Raw genomic sequence first — 18,187 nt, 5'->3', positions numbered from 1 at the left:
CGCTGTGTCAGCGTATGAAACATGAAACTTATCAAAACAAAATGCAGGAACTTTTACTTTGATGTTTTGAGGAAAACAGCAGAGGAGGATTCCAAAAATAACGAGCTGGAGTTTTCTAAATCCCAGTAACAATAAACTGGACGAGAACAACAACACACCCACGTTAAAAACAGACTGGAAAACTCGTCATGATCTTTCACTGGAGAGGAGGAGGTGGAGACACAAAGAGAGACACAACATAAATATAATGCAGAGGTACTGTAAACCAGAGTGTATTATTACATGTACTGTACATACTGTATGTATATTGTGCATAGACAAGTGGAGAAAGAATATGAGAGAGAGAGAGAGAGAGAGAGAGAGAGAGAGAGAGAGAGAGAGAGAGATGCCAGTACAGTAGAAAACAGAAGAGGAACGAACAAAACACACAATCAAGCTGCACCAAGTGATTCTGTGTGAGTGAGGAAAAGAGTGTGTGTGTGTTGCTGACATTTAGAGGCAGGGTAAGTGTGTAGGCGTGGGGTTGCTCGGTGAAAAGGCCACACTGTGTAACCCTACAGTGGGAGGCCATGACAGACATCTGTGTGGGTGGATGTGTGTGTATGTGTGCGTGTCGCAGTGAGAGGGGCGGTGCTGTAGTAACACTGAAGAACAACAGCTCAAATCAAAACAAAAACAAAAATACTGCTGCACCTAATTCCATTCAGAAAGTCTGTAGATTTCTGCTTTTCGGCTTTTGTTGCTTGTTTTAAAACAAAGCAACTCAACTAAACTAATCTTAACAAAAAATCTAAATAATTCAAATTATACTCAACACAGAAAAAGGTTTGGAAATCCTGATAACTAAAAGTTGAGTTTAATAATAAAGAGGTGGTGCATTTAAATGTAAATCTCTTCATACCTCTACTTTTGTCTGAATTTATAAAAGACAATCATACACATTACTTAATTTAACACAATTTGACAGCCTAAATAAAAGTTTAAATTCAGGCTTACTTGGATGCCAGACACTGGCTGGTAGGAGGCATCAGCACAGACGCCTGCACACAACCTGAAGATGTTTTTCATCACCTTCTGCTTCTCTGTTCACGTGGTAACATTACTGAATACTCCTCATGCACACGTCACCTGATGAGTGTCACTCACTCACAAACACACAACTATGGAGCTTCATTTATCTCACAGAGTTGGCTTTCCACAGCACGTTCTGAAATGTGCACAAACACACTGTCAGCCACTGGCAGGATCACAGCCCCTGCTTCTGCCCATTGTAGCTGCATGGGAGACCCTGTAGCGCCGAGGCAGCTGTGGGTCATTAGCTTCTCACAGGCTGCAGAGTGATAGTGCGTTCATGTGGTGTTGGAATAATCTGAAAAAATTTGTTCCTGACTGGTAAATTCACAGGACCTCAGGTCCGAACAACCACCCGGAAAGTCGAAGAACATTTTAGTACAGGAGTTGCTGACGTAATCACTTATAAACCTATTAACAATCAGCTCTAAATAGGAGCTTTTAGTTAAAAATCAACAAATGTTACACTTGTCGCACTTGTTTTTGAATTATTTATGTCTGTCACACCGGATCCCTTTTATTTCCTCTTTGTCACTCTGCTGGTGTCAATGTGTCACACATTCTGTTTACAGCAAACCCATGTGCTTTCCACATTCTGACTTCAAACCACATGAACACACCAAAGTCAGAACAACAGAGCACGTGACTACACAGTCTTATTCATCTGGCGTCATCTGGTCCTCCATTATTCATGCGAGTGGGTCCTACCTTGTCGCTGTCTACAGTGTTCTGGGACGTCCGGGAAGCGATGGAGATGTTGTCTTGTTGGCTGCTGCCATCTCCCTGACTGTCTCCATCTTCACCTCCCTCCCTGAATACACAAACACGCCAAGTCAGGAGGAATGTCTCAATTTAAATCACGTTTTTACACACTGTGGTGATGTTATTAGACTCTTTGATAATGGCTGTGATGACACGTTTAACCCTGGTAAGAAGGTTTGTGCCGGCACTACCACTGTTTACACTCATGACATTTCTCGCTGTGGCAGCAGTAGAGTAGTGGGGAAAAGTCAAGTGTTAAATCTTCTTATTGTCAAAGGAATTGAGGAACGACTACTCAAATAACAGGTGTGGTAGTGGCTGTACATTTCACAGCATGTACAAAATATTATATCACTCAATGAGTTATATCAATGCAGGCTGAGCTTCTCCCTCATGAAGATAAATAATAGAAATAGTAAAGATAAATCCGACCCTCGGAAATTTTCCTGAAAGAATATGACTGATTAGTCATGAATGATGTTTCTTTCCTGAGTGATTTTTGTGAACTCAGGTCTGATATTTTCTACTACTGACAGACTATATGTCTACCTGTGGTGACAACTCCTCTGTCCTCTGTGTGTGATGTGTCTGTTCATGTCCTTGTTTACCTCTTTGTGTTATTCCTGGGTTTGTTCAATGCTGGTGTTTTGGGCATATGAAGAGGCTCCTTGAGCGGCCCCTTCAGGTGAGTCATCCTCTCCTGGATCACCTCCCTGATGTTTTTAATCCACTCCTGTTTAGCTTCCATATTGGACGCCTTGAAAAGAACCAACCAATATTATCATTATTATTAACAGTATTATTGACATCTTACCCTGATGGTAAAACCCTTTAATCAGAGTTTCAGACACTTATTTTATATACATTACATTTTTTACTCACTTTTAGCACAGTTTTATTGTCAGAGGAAGGGGTTCTTCCTGCCCACAGGGCAAATTTACACGGGTCACCCTCAATGTGCTCGGTCACCCCCAACTCAGACGTCTGCAGCACAGTGAAAGGGAAGAAAGATGTTTATCAGACATGTGAGTTAGCAACAGTTATCATGTGTAGCTACAGTACAAACACACACCAGTAGTTTGTTCTTGTACTGGTACTTGGTTCTGCCAGCTGAGTCTTTGATGTCTTTGCTGAAGACGAGCGAGAACTCAAACAGGAAGAGGTGTCTGTCCCGCCCCTTCCTGATGAGAGATCGCGGATCCCAAACCTGGAAACTGTCCTGCAGGATCAGCTCACCCTGCACATCTAGGTTCACCTCAAAGCCTGACGAAGAGGAGGGAAAAGGAATAGTTATCATCAACCAAACTGACGACCCACAATCTGTCAGCTGAACAGGAAACAAAACAAATGTTTGGTGTTGGATTAAGATCAGCAGTAGAGTAATGAAGTGATTTATAATGTATCAATTAAGAATAATAAAAAATGTATTTATCAAAACAACCAAGAACATATTATTTTCTTTTATTACTTGTATTACTATTAATTATTATAATTTCATGATATATTTCAGTACACTAGATCAGACAGTATCTCACCCTCCAACATGGCAAGGTGCATGGCATCATTAGCTCTCTTAGGAACACTTAGCATCACCTCCAAACCATCTTTAATCTCCCCTTTGCCTTCTTCACAGCAAGACAATAACTCCTGCACCAAGAGAGGATATACAACAAGAACAGAGAAAATGATTGAGAGCAAACCCAAATAAAACTGCTGTGTGTGCATGTATGTGGGTGGGGATGTACCTTCAGCAGTAGTTGGTACTTGGTGATCCTCTGGACTGGTTTGATGAGGTAGGAGGAGATGGAGTTGGCCAGTCCACGTTTCTGCTGAATGTCCTGTTCATGTACACGATGACAGAATTACAGCAAATACCAAAATAAAATAACATAATTGGAATTGTTAGAAATGGCAAATGTTCTATTCTGCTGGAAATGTTTTCAATGATCAGAGAGCACCATCTGCTGCAAAACAGGTGAACTACATAAACCTCACGCACAGCTGTAGGCTGGGAATTGGAAACCTGCGGCTGCATGCACTCACCAAATGTGTCTTTTCAAATCTAAGTATCCTCATCTCATTTTTCACGACCAATCTAAATAATCTGCCTGACAAATAATGACATAGGTACTAAATTAAATTAGACTGGAGTCTAGTTGTTATGTCCCATGGTCGTATCCATTACAACTCTCAAACCGTGCTGTTTGGTTTACAGCTTGTTTTGTTCTTTGGAGACACTGATCATAATACACAAATTGTGTATATAATATAAACTGTAAATATATGTTTATGTATATTGTATACACTACAATGAAAGAGCATTTACTTTTAAGATGGGATAAACGGTTTAATTGTAACTATTGTTTATGGTCTGAGTATGATGTGAATGGAGCTGTGACAGAACAAACACGGACAGATCTACTCACGTCGAAGAAGGTGCTAGCGTGCTCCAGTATGAGCTGACTGGAGTCTGGTTTGTTCTTACAGTAATCCACATAAATGTGGAATTTATCAGCCTGGAAAACAGGAGAGGAGATTCAATATTGCATTAAACAGTGACTTTATTAATTCCCTAATATTCTAATAAAAGGCCAGAGGTCAAATTTAGGAAATCAGGGGTCAGAAGTCTCACCCAGGTGACGAAGCAGTGACCAACGTCCTCTGGTAGCTGCTCATAGTTCACCAGCTCCTTCAGGAAAATACTGGAAATACAAAAATGCAGATAATAATTGTAAAATAAATCAAAACCATAAGAAGTCCTGTAGGTTAGAGATTCCTTTAAGCTCTATTGATTCGTAGAGTACAAGAAAACATTTCCATGATGAACCAACACAGATTTCCCGAGGTACCACGAGATGATCAGACACAAAAAAAGTTCCTCTGGGAAACCTTTGGAGTTCATGAACTGTCGACGGAGGAAACCTCAAAGTCTCCTCTTCAGCTCCCCTATAGCCGCGATATTTGAAGGAAAAATACAGATAAAGTCTCCCCTCAGGGTTTTTACAAGTGGTGAGAATCTCAGTTAAAAGCATTACCACTGTGGAAAAGTTGGCTCATTAATGTGAAATATGCAAAATTCCTGTGCTGATCTTTTTCTTTAACTTAGGGAAAATCCTCCCTCTGGTTTCAGAAGTGTCTTAAACTGGTTGAAACACAGAACAGTCTGAGAAACATCTTCGGAGCACAGACACTGAGCTTCGTTAGAAATGATCTGTGATGTTATTTGCATGCACACCAAAATTTATATGATGACGTTTATCCCAGTTTTTATCATATTGGGGATATAATGTTTACATGTAACATATAGAAATCTAATTATACATATAGAAGTATACATGATAAATACGTATTCCAGCTCCTTATCAAAAACAAAAAAAGAAACCAGTAATTTTGATTCCTGTATCGTGGCTATTGAAAATGAGTCTGCTTTGGCCTATAGCGGCTTTAGCTTTATTAAGTGTCAACATCAGGTTGCAGATTGGGCTTATCAACCTTATTGCCAGCAACAAAAAATATTAAACATGTCATCCACTTTGGCCGGTTACAGGCTCTCACTGACATCCCACAGAACCAGTGACACAGTCCTGACAAGTGGTGTCGGGTCGTCATGATGGAATTAAATAATGCCGAATGAAGAGAACATTTCCGAATGAGAAGGGCATCCTTTTACTGGCTGTGTGTCACAGTTGAACCTTTTAGGAGACGAGAGGAAACAACAGTACGAGCACCAGTTGAAACCACACCTGTGCAAGTAGTCGGCAGTGGTCAGAAACTGGGTTAAGATGTATAAATGCACCAATAACCTGGTTATGCTTGTTATGGTTTTTTACAGGAAACTCTCAAAACCGGGATAAGGGCTTATCCAGGACACTGAAATCAGAATATAACGTTTATAAGCTAAAACACAAAAATGGGATACTTCTGGTGTTTGTGTAAACAGAGTCTGTGTGTCTCTCACTTGTTGTGGAAGTCGTAGATCTCCTGCATGTTGCCGAAGATGATGTGCTCCTTGTTGGCGATGCCAGGAGGAATGTCCTCCGTACCGCTGGTCATCACCAACAGATAGGTCTGACACACAGAAAGAAATTGATGCAGACAGGAAAATATTCAATGTTTCGAAAAATGTCACAGAGTCGTTTTTCTTACCTCAAGACATTCGTTGAGATCTTTGACGTAGGACTTCTCTGTCTGCAGCAGCTCTGCCATGATGAACCTTTCAGAGGAAAATACTTTAGACTAGAAGGATCGGATGGCATTAATTATATAACTGGTCAAAATTTGTGTCCGATTACACCATGTCTGCACGCGTCTACTGAAGTTCCTCCAAAACCTTTAGTCCTGACAATTCATAATAAATCAAAAGCTTCAGAGATTTAAATTATATAAACTTTTACTGTAAACTATTATAACAATTTACTGTCTTTAATGTCGGAAAATCCATATTTTCTGGGAATGCTATGGAACACAGATGATTGCTATCATTGCACAGATGGAGGAAACGCTGTTTTGAAGTGGTTAGAAATGAATCTGGTTGAATAAGATTCTGCAGATATATTTTAACTCTATTATCACCTGACAGTAAGTTTATTTACTACATGTGTTTTAGGTTCGGGGTAAAATCAAACTTATCAGAAATATAAACCCTTTAACAAACATCAGTGTGATCAGAACTACATAAAATGGCAGAAACGATATTTGTGGAAACGTTTTTTTGACGTGTACGTTGACATTTTAGTTTGGTTCATGTCCCATCCACTGACATGTAAGAGGTGGAATTCATAACATATTACCCATCAAGACACTTAAGCATCACTTTTGGGGAGCGACGGTCACGGTCAGGATGCATTTGTCAGTCTGATGTTTTACAAAACTGATCAAATAAAAGAAACCCTGTTCATATGCTTCATGTAAGACGATATCTTTTATTTCTTATTTATTTCTAGACCTATCTATCGGTTGTCCGATAATAGTCACCCAATATGAGCTTTTAATTTGTTTTCACATATTGGGTGTTGTTATGCACAAATATAACTTTTATTTTACAGGAAAAAATACACATTTATATACATATTCATCAAAGACACTAATACATTTATTTGTCATAAGGGTTCGCAAACGACATCTTAGGAATCCTTAAAAGAGATTTTATGAAATACATGTATCGTCCGACATATAGGTATTTTTTCCCAAAAAAATCCATATCGGCAGGCTCATTTCTATTTAGAAAGTGACTAAAGGTAGAGGCTCCTCAACTTCCTGTCTGTACTCACTCTTTCTTCCTGGCAGACTTCCTCTTCTCTTCATTGACCTCATGGTTGGGGTCACGTAGTTTGACCTCGGGGTCGTCTGTCAGGCTGGCAGGGATAATATCCAACTCTAAATCTTTATTGTCCTGCACAGAAAAACATCAATTGATCTGAGTCAGTAATTTAAAACCAATTGATGACACTGTCCATGTCTGTATCCACAGTCATGTTCATGAGTACTCAACCAGAGTACATGACAGTCAATATCAGGTTCAACTGAAGTCTGTGTGTGTGTGTGTGTGTGTGTTTGTTCACCTCCGAGCTGACCCCCAGGCTCCTCTCGAGGCTCTCCTGGTATTTGGCCATTCGAATGGAGAAGTCGCGGTACCTGCGGTCCATCGTGCTCACCCATCGCTTCAGCTCTGACACGTGGGCGTGGCCTTTCTCCACCAGGTTGTCAGCCAACTGGATAAGCAGCTTCACCTTCTCCTTGGTTTGCTGTGGGATGTTCACATATGCAGATTGATTGGATGACATTTTGCTACCTGGAGATTTCACAGATTTTCTTGACCACTCTCTGTGTATTGTATTCTTAATTTCTGTTTCAGTTCTTATGACTTTCGTTCGGCTTTTAATGTGTAATTAATAGGGCTGGGCAAGTTTACTCGTTTTAATCGAGTTAACTCAAGTGATGAGTTAACTCGATTGTTTATCCGCCAATTATTTTCTTTTTTCCTGTTCTGCAGCAGTCAGCAACAGACTTTCACAAAATAAAAGCCTGACTTTCACAATAAAACAATAAATAATCAAACCTGAGTTAATGCGAGATAAAATAATTAATCGAGTTAACTCATCACTTGAGTAAACTCGATTGAAACGAGTTAACTTTCCCAGCCCTAGTAATTAATGATGTGTATTTGATATTTCTGGCTATTTAGTTTCTCTCTTTTTAACCTCTGTAAAGTGTCTTTGTGCATTGTTACAAGCAGTATATAAATAGAATGTACTATTGTACATTTGTACTTATTATCTTTAAGACTCCACAGCCTTATCACTAAACGAAAATAAATCCTGTATTGCTTGTCTGATTTTTCTCTTGTTTTAATTTCTTTAAATATGATAAACTGATCGCACCTTGGCAGAGTGTCTGAAATGATGGTAGTCGTTGAGGAGCTCCTGAGTTTCCTCGTTGCTTTCGCCGGGTGACGTGTGCGTAGTCAGGTAAACATCACCTGTTTCCTGGATCCAATCGAGAGCCTGCACGAACAAATACACACAAACAGACAAAACCAACAGATGAAGTTTACCTTCTTGCCCTGTGTTTTTACTTGACCATATAAACTCACTCCCTGAAGACCACACCTGTTTGGTGCTGCGTTCAAACACTAGATACTGCTGACACTGGTCCAGCCTTCGTTTCTTTAATGTCCAGAAGTGAAGCACTCTGTTCTCTCGCTGCAGCAGCTCGTTCAGAATCGCTGCGAACAATAACACACAACAAATCAATACAGGGTAAATTATTTTTACATTACTGTAATTTAGCTGACACTTTTATCCAAAGCAACTTTCAATTCATGCATTCAACATCTATGAGGGGCCATTTGGGGTTCAGCATCTTGCTCAATGACACTTCAGCATGGGCTGGGATTCGATACCACTCTCAACACTCAACATAACACATCAGTAGCAATATGTTCTAGTTTCCTCGATAAGATATATATTGAAATATTAGCATATTGATATCATATGATATTGAGAGTTGATTGTTAGTCAATCCTTGTGTGATTGACTGATGATTTCTATGACAGCCTTCCTGCTATTTCACCAGTGGTGATACAGTATTTTAATGGTAACAGTAGCACTGACCTTTGACCTGCTGCTCAGGGCCTCTGGTGTGACCGGCTGCTCCGGGCATGCTCACATTGTTCCTGTGAATATACTTCAGAAACACCTCAGCGTTCCTTCGAGCCAGAGTGCATGCCTGAAAAACAGGAACATGGTGGTTTAACACATTGACACACTCCTCCGACATAAGTCAATCAATGACTTTAAGACCACTTTCAAACCACAATCACTGCATTCACCATTATTAGGCAGCAGCCAGTTTAGTGTTGTTAATATCTAATCTAGTATGTTTCAGTATTTGGTTTAGTTCCTTTAGGCTGGTGTTACAGCTATTATTCAAACTGCAATGTGTACCAACACATACTTACTCCACTTATGACTCAATTATGCTGATTGTTAGATTTGTATACCGAAACAGAGGAAGCCGTACGTCTGTTCTCTGTGATAATTTCATCAGTGTTTGTGCAAGTCATCGTAGGGATAGTGACGAAACAGATACAACTTTAATTGGTGGTGTGATTCATATGGTAAATTCAAAGTGCAGGATCAGTTGCTGTAAGTCACTGGTCTACATTTGTATTAACAACCCAACAACTAAGATGTAAAGGCAACAACTTCTCATTTGTCGTTGGATCCAGATCAAGAGAAGGACACTACAAAAGTAAGAACGATCAAAGAACTGGAGAGATCCTCTTTTCTCTTCAGTGTCCTACTTTGTTTTTTTTGAGCTGGCATCTTTTATTTGATGTTAAAAAAGTTTTTCTTGAATTTTAGTTGCAGTTCACCTTAAGAAAAGCTTCTTTCTGCTCCAGGTGTTTACTGATCAGAGGTAGAAGGTGCTCGCTGTCAGCCGAAGTTCCCAGTTTATCATGACTGCCACACCAGTCCTCGTCCCGGCGGTACTCCTGCTCCAGGCTCTCTAAAACACTGCACACCTGGACAATAGACACAAACACTCAGTGACAACACAACAACAACAACCAACCCAGAGAAATAGGTAAACACAACTAACCTGCTCAGACGTCTTGTAAAAGGCCACCGAGGCATTCACAAGCTTCAGGCGGTCCTCCATCTTCAGCATCAACTGCTGCCAGTGAACGGCCACTTTCTCTGCACAGTTTCGAATCGCCTCTGGATCGTAGTGACATGCCTGGAGCATCATCTGGAACAAAGACAGAGAGAAGAGGTGGTAGGTTCTGCAGCAAATGTTCTGCACATCCTCTGGACACAGGAATGTAAAGATGCAGCATAAACAATGTCTCGGGAAGATATGTAGCCGTGTTACTCTTACTTTTTCAAAAACATACTAATGTGCATCAGTAAATAATAAAGAAACAGACGGATTTACCTCGGCTTTTTGCTGGACCTGCAGAGCGCTCTGATGAGTCTTCTGAAGAGAGTTAGCGTGAAACAGAGACTGGAGGAAGAGGAGGAAGAAGAAGAGATAGTTACCGTAAAATTCAAATCAATCATGAGTTGAACTTAACTTTAAAAAGTTCCCTGTGGAGTTTTTTTCACCTCTACTACATTATGAAGCGGGAAGATTCCCTCACAGGGGGACTTACATTCACAGTTCAGCCAAAGGTTTCACTGAACCATTAGTAATTCCTTAAAAACATTCCCAAAAGTCTGCAATTTGGTAAACATGAATGTAAAAAATGTTTGTTTCAAGGAAAGAGAAATCAGCTCTGAAAATGCTGCTAAACAGACAGGGAATGGCTCCATAGTCTGCGACCCTCAGAGTGAAGCAGGTTGAGCGAACAGATGCATGGATGATAAACTTCTGATAGATTAACTGCAATATTTTCTGGATTAGATGAACAATATTAATACACTTTTGGATTCATTCTAGTGAACAGACGATGATTAATCTGTAATAGTCTGCCGGAAACTGTCGGAAGTTGTAATGTGAATTTATGTAGATTTGTCTTTTATCAATTCGTCATCATGTTCCTGTTATTACTGGACCAGACATTTCATTGTAATGGTAAATGGTAAAAGGTTTTGTATTTATATAGTGCTTTTCTAGTCTTGATGACCACTCAAAGCGCTTTACAGTACAGTTTTACATTCACCCATTCACCAACACATTCATACAGTGCATCTATTAGCAGCACTTTTGTTGTTCTATGAGGGGCAATTCAGGGTTCGGCATCTTGCCCAGGGACACTTCGGCATTCAGATGGGGAATCAAACTGCCGAAACTCAGTTTGGAGGACGACCGCTCTACCCCTCAGCCACAGCCGCCCATTGTGTTCATTGTGTTTGTGTCTGAGTTAAAGCTATTAGCCAAAGCAGACTTACATGAGTCTGATGGAGGATGCACACCCCAACCATGGTTTCAAAACAATGTGTTTGTGTGTGCATGCTTGTGCGTGTTTTGTGTGTGTGTGTGTGTGTGTGTGTGTGTGTGTGTCTGTGTGTGTGTGTGTGTATGTGTGTGTGTGTGTGTGTGTATGTGTGTGTGTGTCTGTGTGTCTGTGTGTGTGCATGTGTAGTCCATTGCTGACCAAAGGTCTTTTGCCCCTTTCAGCGCTAACACATTTCTGGAGTCAGCTATTTAAAGCGCTGCACAAAGTAACATTCACACATGCACAAATACGCATAGAGATAGTTCTTAAATGTGTGTGTGTGTGTGTGTGTGTGTGTGTGTGTGTTTATCAGCATCTGTTATTCTTCAAAGTCAATGCATAATGAAATAATTATTGAAGTAAGCCTGATTCACAAGGAGAAGACAAAGAAACTGTGTGTTTGTGTGTGTGTGTGTGTGTGTGTGTGTGTGTGTGTGTGTGTGTTTGGGCTCATGCACCCATCTGCTACTATTCAAACCAATGCATACTGAAATAATTATTAGTGAAGTACAGTAAGCCTGGTTTTAGCAGCAGTAATTAGGATATGTGTGTGTGTGTGTGTGTGTGAGAGAGAGAGGGTGAGTGTGTACCTCTATCGCCATCTGGAACTGTTCATGTTCCCTCTGCAGCTGCTCAGCCTCAGACAGCGAGCTGGCGTTCACCATGCTGGCGTTCAACATGGACTCACCGTTACGAATCCAACCCAACACCTAAACAATGACAGAGAGACAGAGACAACATATGACCAAGTGATCTTTTCTTGTTTGATTCTTTTTCATAATAAATAGCTTTTCTCCCACACAATGTCTAATGCAATTTACAAATGTTTGCATGCTCTAATGTTCCGAAAACACATCTCGTTCCTCAAATTGTTGATTGCTGCAGATCCTCTTTTCAGCCTCTGTTTCAAACACTTGGTTTTAGCTCCTGTTACTTTAAAGCCCAGACTGCTCTGATTGGCTGGCTGAGCTTCAGCGTTTTACCTGGGGAGAGGGGCTCACTGTTGATGCACAGTTTATTTGCACCTTCGCCCACATTACATACAATAAATTACATACAATATATAAACCCCAAACTCGACCTACATTGTGACAATTACTGGAGGTAAGTTGTTCACTTCACTGAGCTGTGGCTGCATGGAAATATTACACTGCAGTCGCTCTATGACCAGGTGGGGTCTCCTGGACAGACTGGAGTAAGAACGACCCCAGGGATGAGGCTGTGGCAGCATGTGTGTATGTTTGTGTGTCTATGTGTGTATGTCTGTTATTAGCACATTGCCATACACCTCGTAAATAATTCAGTCATATCCATCTGCAGTGGTTGTGTGTTTCCTGTCTCAGCACGCAGCACGTTCATATTCACATCTGCAGCAGTTTCATCATAAAAACACAAATCATTGGCTTCACTAAGGAGGAAGAGCTGTGTGTTATTCTTGTCATTTCTCCCACATGGAGGAGATTTCCTTTGTTTCTAATAATAAAAACAAGTCCACCTCGCCCCATTAAAGCTGCATAATGTTTCCATTTTAGGATGTAGACTTCTACTCTTCTCTTTCTGAGGATTGGAATAATACTGAGTATGTTATAGTGTAGCTGGACTTTACTTGGGCAGTATTGTAGTACTGTAGTAGAAATATGCAGTCATTTCTGCAGTAGACTGACAGGTTTACCCCTGAATAATTTGTTAATATTACTAATGATTACTGGCCCATTAACTGCACCTATGTTCCATGCACGTTCATAAAATGTAAAGCATTAGAAGTAGTAGTAGTTGTAGAAGTCAGAGTAAAGGCATCTAACTGGCCTGAAGCAGTAACCTAGTAAAACTGCTGAGTGGAGGAGTGAACATGTGAATCCTGTTTCAATAAAAAAAAGGTAAATGATGAATTGCAAGCAAAACTAAAAAAGAAATGCACTAATTTAATACGTTTTCTTCAGTTTATTGATGCAGATGTTTTAATGTGTTTACCTGCTTAACCTCAGCCTGTAGATGGCGTAGCTGCAGAATCTGCTCCAGCCGTGTGTGCGTGTGCTGCGCGTTGAGCTCCACCTCCTGCTGCTTTTCGTGGAGGAACTCCAGCAGCTCCTGAACCTGAGAGGCCAAGTCCATGTCTTTCTCCCCTGTCAGTTCGATCCCTGAACCACAAGAAGCAAACACGTTTACACTGCTACTGTTTCCCTATCGTTTCCTCAACTCCTCCACTCCTAATGCTACGCTGTGCTGAACATGCCTCACCTCCACCTTAGTACTGAAAATCAAGGCTTTTATCATGTATATATTTCTACTCATATCTCTCTTGCAAGGAAGTTAATCTTTAATTTAAAGTCATGACACAAAAACAAATTGTTAAAAACGTCATCTTAAAGTGAGGAAGTGGTTTTCATGTAGCATAGAATCAAAGTCTACACCAAAGGCAAAACGCAGCAAGGAGAACCTGTCCTCACCGGAATTTCACACTGTCTGGAAACTACAAAACCATGCAGAGGTAACCAATGATAACCTCAGAGTCCACCACTTCCAAAGATTTCCTCCTCTACTAAAGAGACAATTTCTTCACAATCAGTGTGATTGTTTCTTCAGAATTGACAAAGTTTCTTACACAATCGTTTCAGAGTCCTCATACTTGTGTGCATGTGGAGCTGATGTGACAAAGGATTAAGTATTGCGATATTTGTGAAACTAAAGATTAACTTAACAATATGCTCCACATTCAACACAGCCTGAAATTGTAACTTTATTCTTGTAATATACTATTACCAAAGATTTTTCCCCCTTTAAGTGGACCTTTTACTCTGTGGTACACACATGGTAAGGACTGGTGAAGTATGTGGTGTGTGGTATCTCTATGGCTTGGTTCCTGGGTGCATGTATTTTTTTCTGTTGAAAAGGTCACAACATCTCAATTGGTAAATGCATGCATTGGCTCCTGCCAAATTTCTCGGGGGCGCAATTGTTGCGATGATGGCTAAGGTTACTTGTTTAATGGGTAAATAAATCCATGTTGCTCCGGTTACTTTAACACTGAGTCCTTCTGTTCACGCCACCTCTCGTGTTGATGTATAACATGAAATCTGGGGCGAGTCAAACAAGCACTAAGTTTCTTCATGTACTGATCAGGTCCTGATAACTGATGAGTGTTTATTGATTAAAGTGAGAGCAGGTCAGAGCGGAGGAGGAAACAGGAACTCCAGCTCGGTACAAACCAACTGCAGCTTCTGCTTTGATCATGACGCAGCGGCGCTGATCATTAAGTAGTTGTGGACCAGAGAGAAACTCAGGATTTTCACTGTTTCCACTGTTCTTCAACTAAGTCAATTACCAGCTGCTTCACGGTAACACTCCTCAGTGAGTGGGGGCGGGGCCCTGTGTGTCCTGACTGGGAGCACACACACACACACACACATACACACACACACATACCCACACACACATTTGCTCTCGCTCGTGGTATTTCACATGATTGCCTGGTACAGTGATGATGAAAAAAATGAACGTGAACATGGCTAAAAAAATATGAATGCGTTCAATGAACGCCGTTCATGCACAACACTGCTCCTCTCGAGTGGCGAGATGTAGGCACAGTGTGATTTGACCAGGTGCAACTGGACCAGCTAACGTTAGCGCGAGCCCTTGCAGTTTGAAAAAAAAGGTCTTACATGAAAGTCTATGAGAGTGATTTTCAACCAGGCTTTAATCGCCCTGTACTCGATTGAACAGGTCTTGGCTCTGCAGCTGATTGGATGATATTCAGAGTTGAAAATTCTTATAATTTAATTATTTAAAAAAATAAAATAATGCCGATTATAATAATAACTAGGACTACGTTGTAGCACTGACGGGCCTGAGCACACGCATTTTGAAGCCTGTTAGTGGAGAGAGCGATCAATGCTTTGATCGAAACTTTCTCTAAATCGAATTTAGTTTTAAAACGAGGCTTACCTCTTTTTGGCAGTAGGTGGTGCTATCGCTATCACTGTACTAGACTAATATATCTGTTCAGGTCAAAAACACTCTTTTCTCTCTTCAGATCGTACATCTTATCTTCTAAGACATCAAAGGATTCTAACATTAAAGCAAACTGACAACAAATAATTATTTGCTTAATGAATCCTTTGAAGTGTTAATTTATATATACAGCTCATTTGAGTTATAAAGCAGCCAAGAGCAGTTCATAAAAGTTTAAAACAAGTCACTTCCTGTTGCCAGCAGGTGGCACTGTAATGATGAGTCAATATTTATATGGGGCTGATTAGGGCGGGACTGTGAATGTGTGAATGAGGCTTGAGGCTGAAAGAAGAATGCACAGATGATTTATAATAAATTCCTCTTTTTTGGCGAATCATCAAAAATGTAACGCCATGCCACGGTCACACCGTGTGATTAAATCATATATACCGAGGTAGTTTAACCATCTTGTTGAGATGACATTCACAGAAGTTGAAGTTGATCTAATGAAAGCCCAAGGACAAGTTCATCAGACTTATTTGTTTGTCATGAAAAGACAAATGTCCCTATTGATTTTTGTACATGTCGGCTAACCTAAGTGCCGGGGATTCACTTATTTTGTCACGCCCATTCCTTAAAGCCATATGAATATCTTCAAGGGGGTGCTGTTGCTACACAAATGTATTTTGAGGGACACTGAAGCATGAACATTGAAATTACAGCAATTTCGTGTTTAACGGCGAATTGATGAACTCTGACGCCACGCCACTAATATGGCGTTTGAGGAAAAGTCACAGTAATCTTTTGCCATTATCAATGTCTTAAGACACTTTTGACACAATTTGACATGGTTGCAGTCAGTGATGAGGAGGAATACTTCCAAGTGTAAGATGTTCCAAAAATAAGAAATTTCCTGTTTCCACCAAGGGGCGCTGTGGTTTTTATTCATAATTTCTGTGTAGGTGTCACCAGGCCGGAACTCTTGTCTTACATGTCTAGTTTGGCGTCGATTTCACCTTGTATGTCTGAGATACAGAACATCGTGTTTTGATGGCGTGTAATCAAACTTTTATGCAATACCACGATCACACCGTGTGACGAAAACTCGAAATTCAAGGTAGTTTATGTCTCCATCTTGTTGTGATGACACTCATGTCCATATGAAGTTGATCTGATGAAAACCCTGGAACAAGTACGTCAAAGAAAAAATGTAGAAAACGGCCAAAATGGCCACTAAACCCAAAATGGCCGGCTTCCAGTTGCGTTTTTCCCATTGCACCATCAGACTTTTCTTCTGTCTAGTCATGATACACCTGGTCTACGATTTTTGTGAAGATCGGTGAAAGCTAACTGAAGGGCATTTCAAATTTCTCCAGAATACAATTACTTTTTGAAGTTTTGAATTTCCTTCAAACTTTTGTATGAATTTGAGCATGTATAGGCCCTGAAAAAGCTCAAAATAGAAATACAAATCCTTCGAAACACAAAAGGGCCTCCCACTGTAGGTGCTCGGGCCCTAATCAACAAATTAATCACTATCATCTTTTTCCTCTTTTTCTTTGGGAGGGCTGTGCACTATCACCTTCTATTGGCCAGCCGCCCCTGGTGAGATGCATGAAGATGCTGCAGGTGTGTTTTTTTGTTATTCTTATAAATTCCTCACACGTTCCCATTTTCTGTCTGATGAAGCAACAGACTTCTCTGTGTTTTACCTGAGGCCTGAACCTCCATGATGTACTGGTGCAAGTCTTGACCCTGCTGCATCACTTCATAGGTCATGTTATTCATGGCAGCCTTCCGCTCCGCGTGTCGTTTCAGCCGCTGCTCTGCTAGGCCGATGTCCTCTGCGCTGCCAAAGGAGGAGCCGCTGCTGCCGCTGCTGCTGCCACCGCCCGAGCGGCTGCCATCGTTCAGCTGACGAGATAGATCCTCGTTCCAAGCCTCCAGCTCTGCTGTGACCTGCGGGAACACATACAAATGAGGATATGATGAGGAGACAAATTTAACACAAGATATGGAAAGAAATTTAAGCTCTTATTAGCTCTTATCAGCGGCTGTTTGTTTGAATGAACATGATGAATCATCTGTGGAGGCAGACTGTGGGAGAGAGTTATCTGAACAGTTGCTCAGCTTAGTGCATTTTTGTGACTTTATCCAAATCATAGACTGTAAATAAAAATTGATGACATGTCTCCACTTCCTCTTACTATTGAGAATTACGGCAAAACATCCCAGTTATAAACGCTGCCATCTTGCACCAAAGGCGTCATTTGAAGCCAGAGTCTGTGCATTAGCATACAGGGGGACGGAGGCGGGGTACCGAGGTGCTGCCGGTCACACACTCAAATCGCAAGTCATGTCATCCATCTTTATATACAATCTATGGTCCACATATAAAAAGACCTTGGGCTGAATATTACAGGTCACATCCATGTGGCTTCGGCTGTATTGTTTTGCTGTTAAGTGCTACGGTGCTATATACCTAACAGAATGTGTGAAATAATATAAGACATGAAGTGGTAATACTTCAAAATAAATGTACTTACTTGCCTGAGTTTTGTAAAACAAAGACACACTGTCCTTAACTAACCTCGATAGTGTACTGCTCAAAGATGCGTAACTGGAGAAAGATGTCAAGTTTGATTTTGCGTTCGTGGAACAGCTCCTCCATCTGGCCTTGGGCCTCGTCCAGCTGCTGCAGCACCCCCTGGATGTGCGCAATGGAACTGCAGTGTGGCGTCTTGTTGGTCGACATGGCAGCATCTCTGCGGAAAGAGACAGAGAACAAATTAATAAACACAAACATACAAGTAACTTTCATTTTATATGGATTACTTACGTAATTTTTTATTTGACATTTTTTATATACGCTTAAATAAATTAATCTGGCATAGTAATCTTTTTAACTGAGGATACACTAGTGGATTAGCCTGACGTTGTCATACTCATGATTCTAGTCAGAAT

The 18,187-nt window shown here is 40.7% G+C and overlaps 1 protein-coding gene across 1 annotated transcript in view; it reads right to left on the bottom strand.

The window, feature by feature from the left end:
- Positions 1-18,187, bottom strand: part of kalrna (kalirin RhoGEF kinase a) — a 94,649-nt gene that overhangs the window by 48,630 nt on the left and 27,832 nt on the right. Inside the window, exons 17-38 of the mRNA XM_061089070.1 lie at positions 17,814-17,988; positions 16,936-17,182; positions 13,247-13,413; positions 11,866-11,985; positions 10,273-10,341; positions 9,937-10,086; positions 9,710-9,859; positions 8,946-9,060; positions 8,442-8,557; positions 8,214-8,336; positions 7,395-7,577; positions 7,104-7,225; positions 5,980-6,046; positions 5,792-5,901; positions 4,466-4,535; positions 4,260-4,349; positions 3,579-3,671; positions 3,369-3,480; positions 2,906-3,096; positions 2,716-2,817; positions 2,442-2,590; positions 1,780-1,882 (exon numbers count right to left, since the gene is read on the bottom strand). Coding sequence (XP_060945053.1) covers positions 1,780-1,882; positions 2,442-2,590; positions 2,716-2,817; positions 2,906-3,096; positions 3,369-3,480; positions 3,579-3,671; positions 4,260-4,349; positions 4,466-4,535; positions 5,792-5,901; positions 5,980-6,046; positions 7,104-7,225; positions 7,395-7,577; positions 8,214-8,336; positions 8,442-8,557; positions 8,946-9,060; positions 9,710-9,859; positions 9,937-10,086; positions 10,273-10,341; positions 11,866-11,985; positions 13,247-13,413; positions 16,936-17,182; positions 17,814-17,988 — 2,824 coding nt within the window. The remainder of the gene's footprint in view (positions 1-1,779; positions 1,883-2,441; positions 2,591-2,715; positions 2,818-2,905; positions 3,097-3,368; positions 3,481-3,578; positions 3,672-4,259; positions 4,350-4,465; positions 4,536-5,791; positions 5,902-5,979; positions 6,047-7,103; positions 7,226-7,394; positions 7,578-8,213; positions 8,337-8,441; positions 8,558-8,945; positions 9,061-9,709; positions 9,860-9,936; positions 10,087-10,272; positions 10,342-11,865; positions 11,986-13,246; positions 13,414-16,935; positions 17,183-17,813; positions 17,989-18,187) is intronic.

This window comes from Limanda limanda, chromosome 16, assembly GCF_963576545.1.
Source record: "Limanda limanda chromosome 16, fLimLim1.1, whole genome shotgun sequence".
NCBI classification, from domain to species: Eukaryota; Metazoa; Chordata; class Actinopteri; order Pleuronectiformes; family Pleuronectidae; genus Limanda; species Limanda limanda.
The sequence above is the reverse complement of the archived record's forward strand: the minus strand, read 5'-3'. Positions and strand labels throughout refer to the sequence as shown.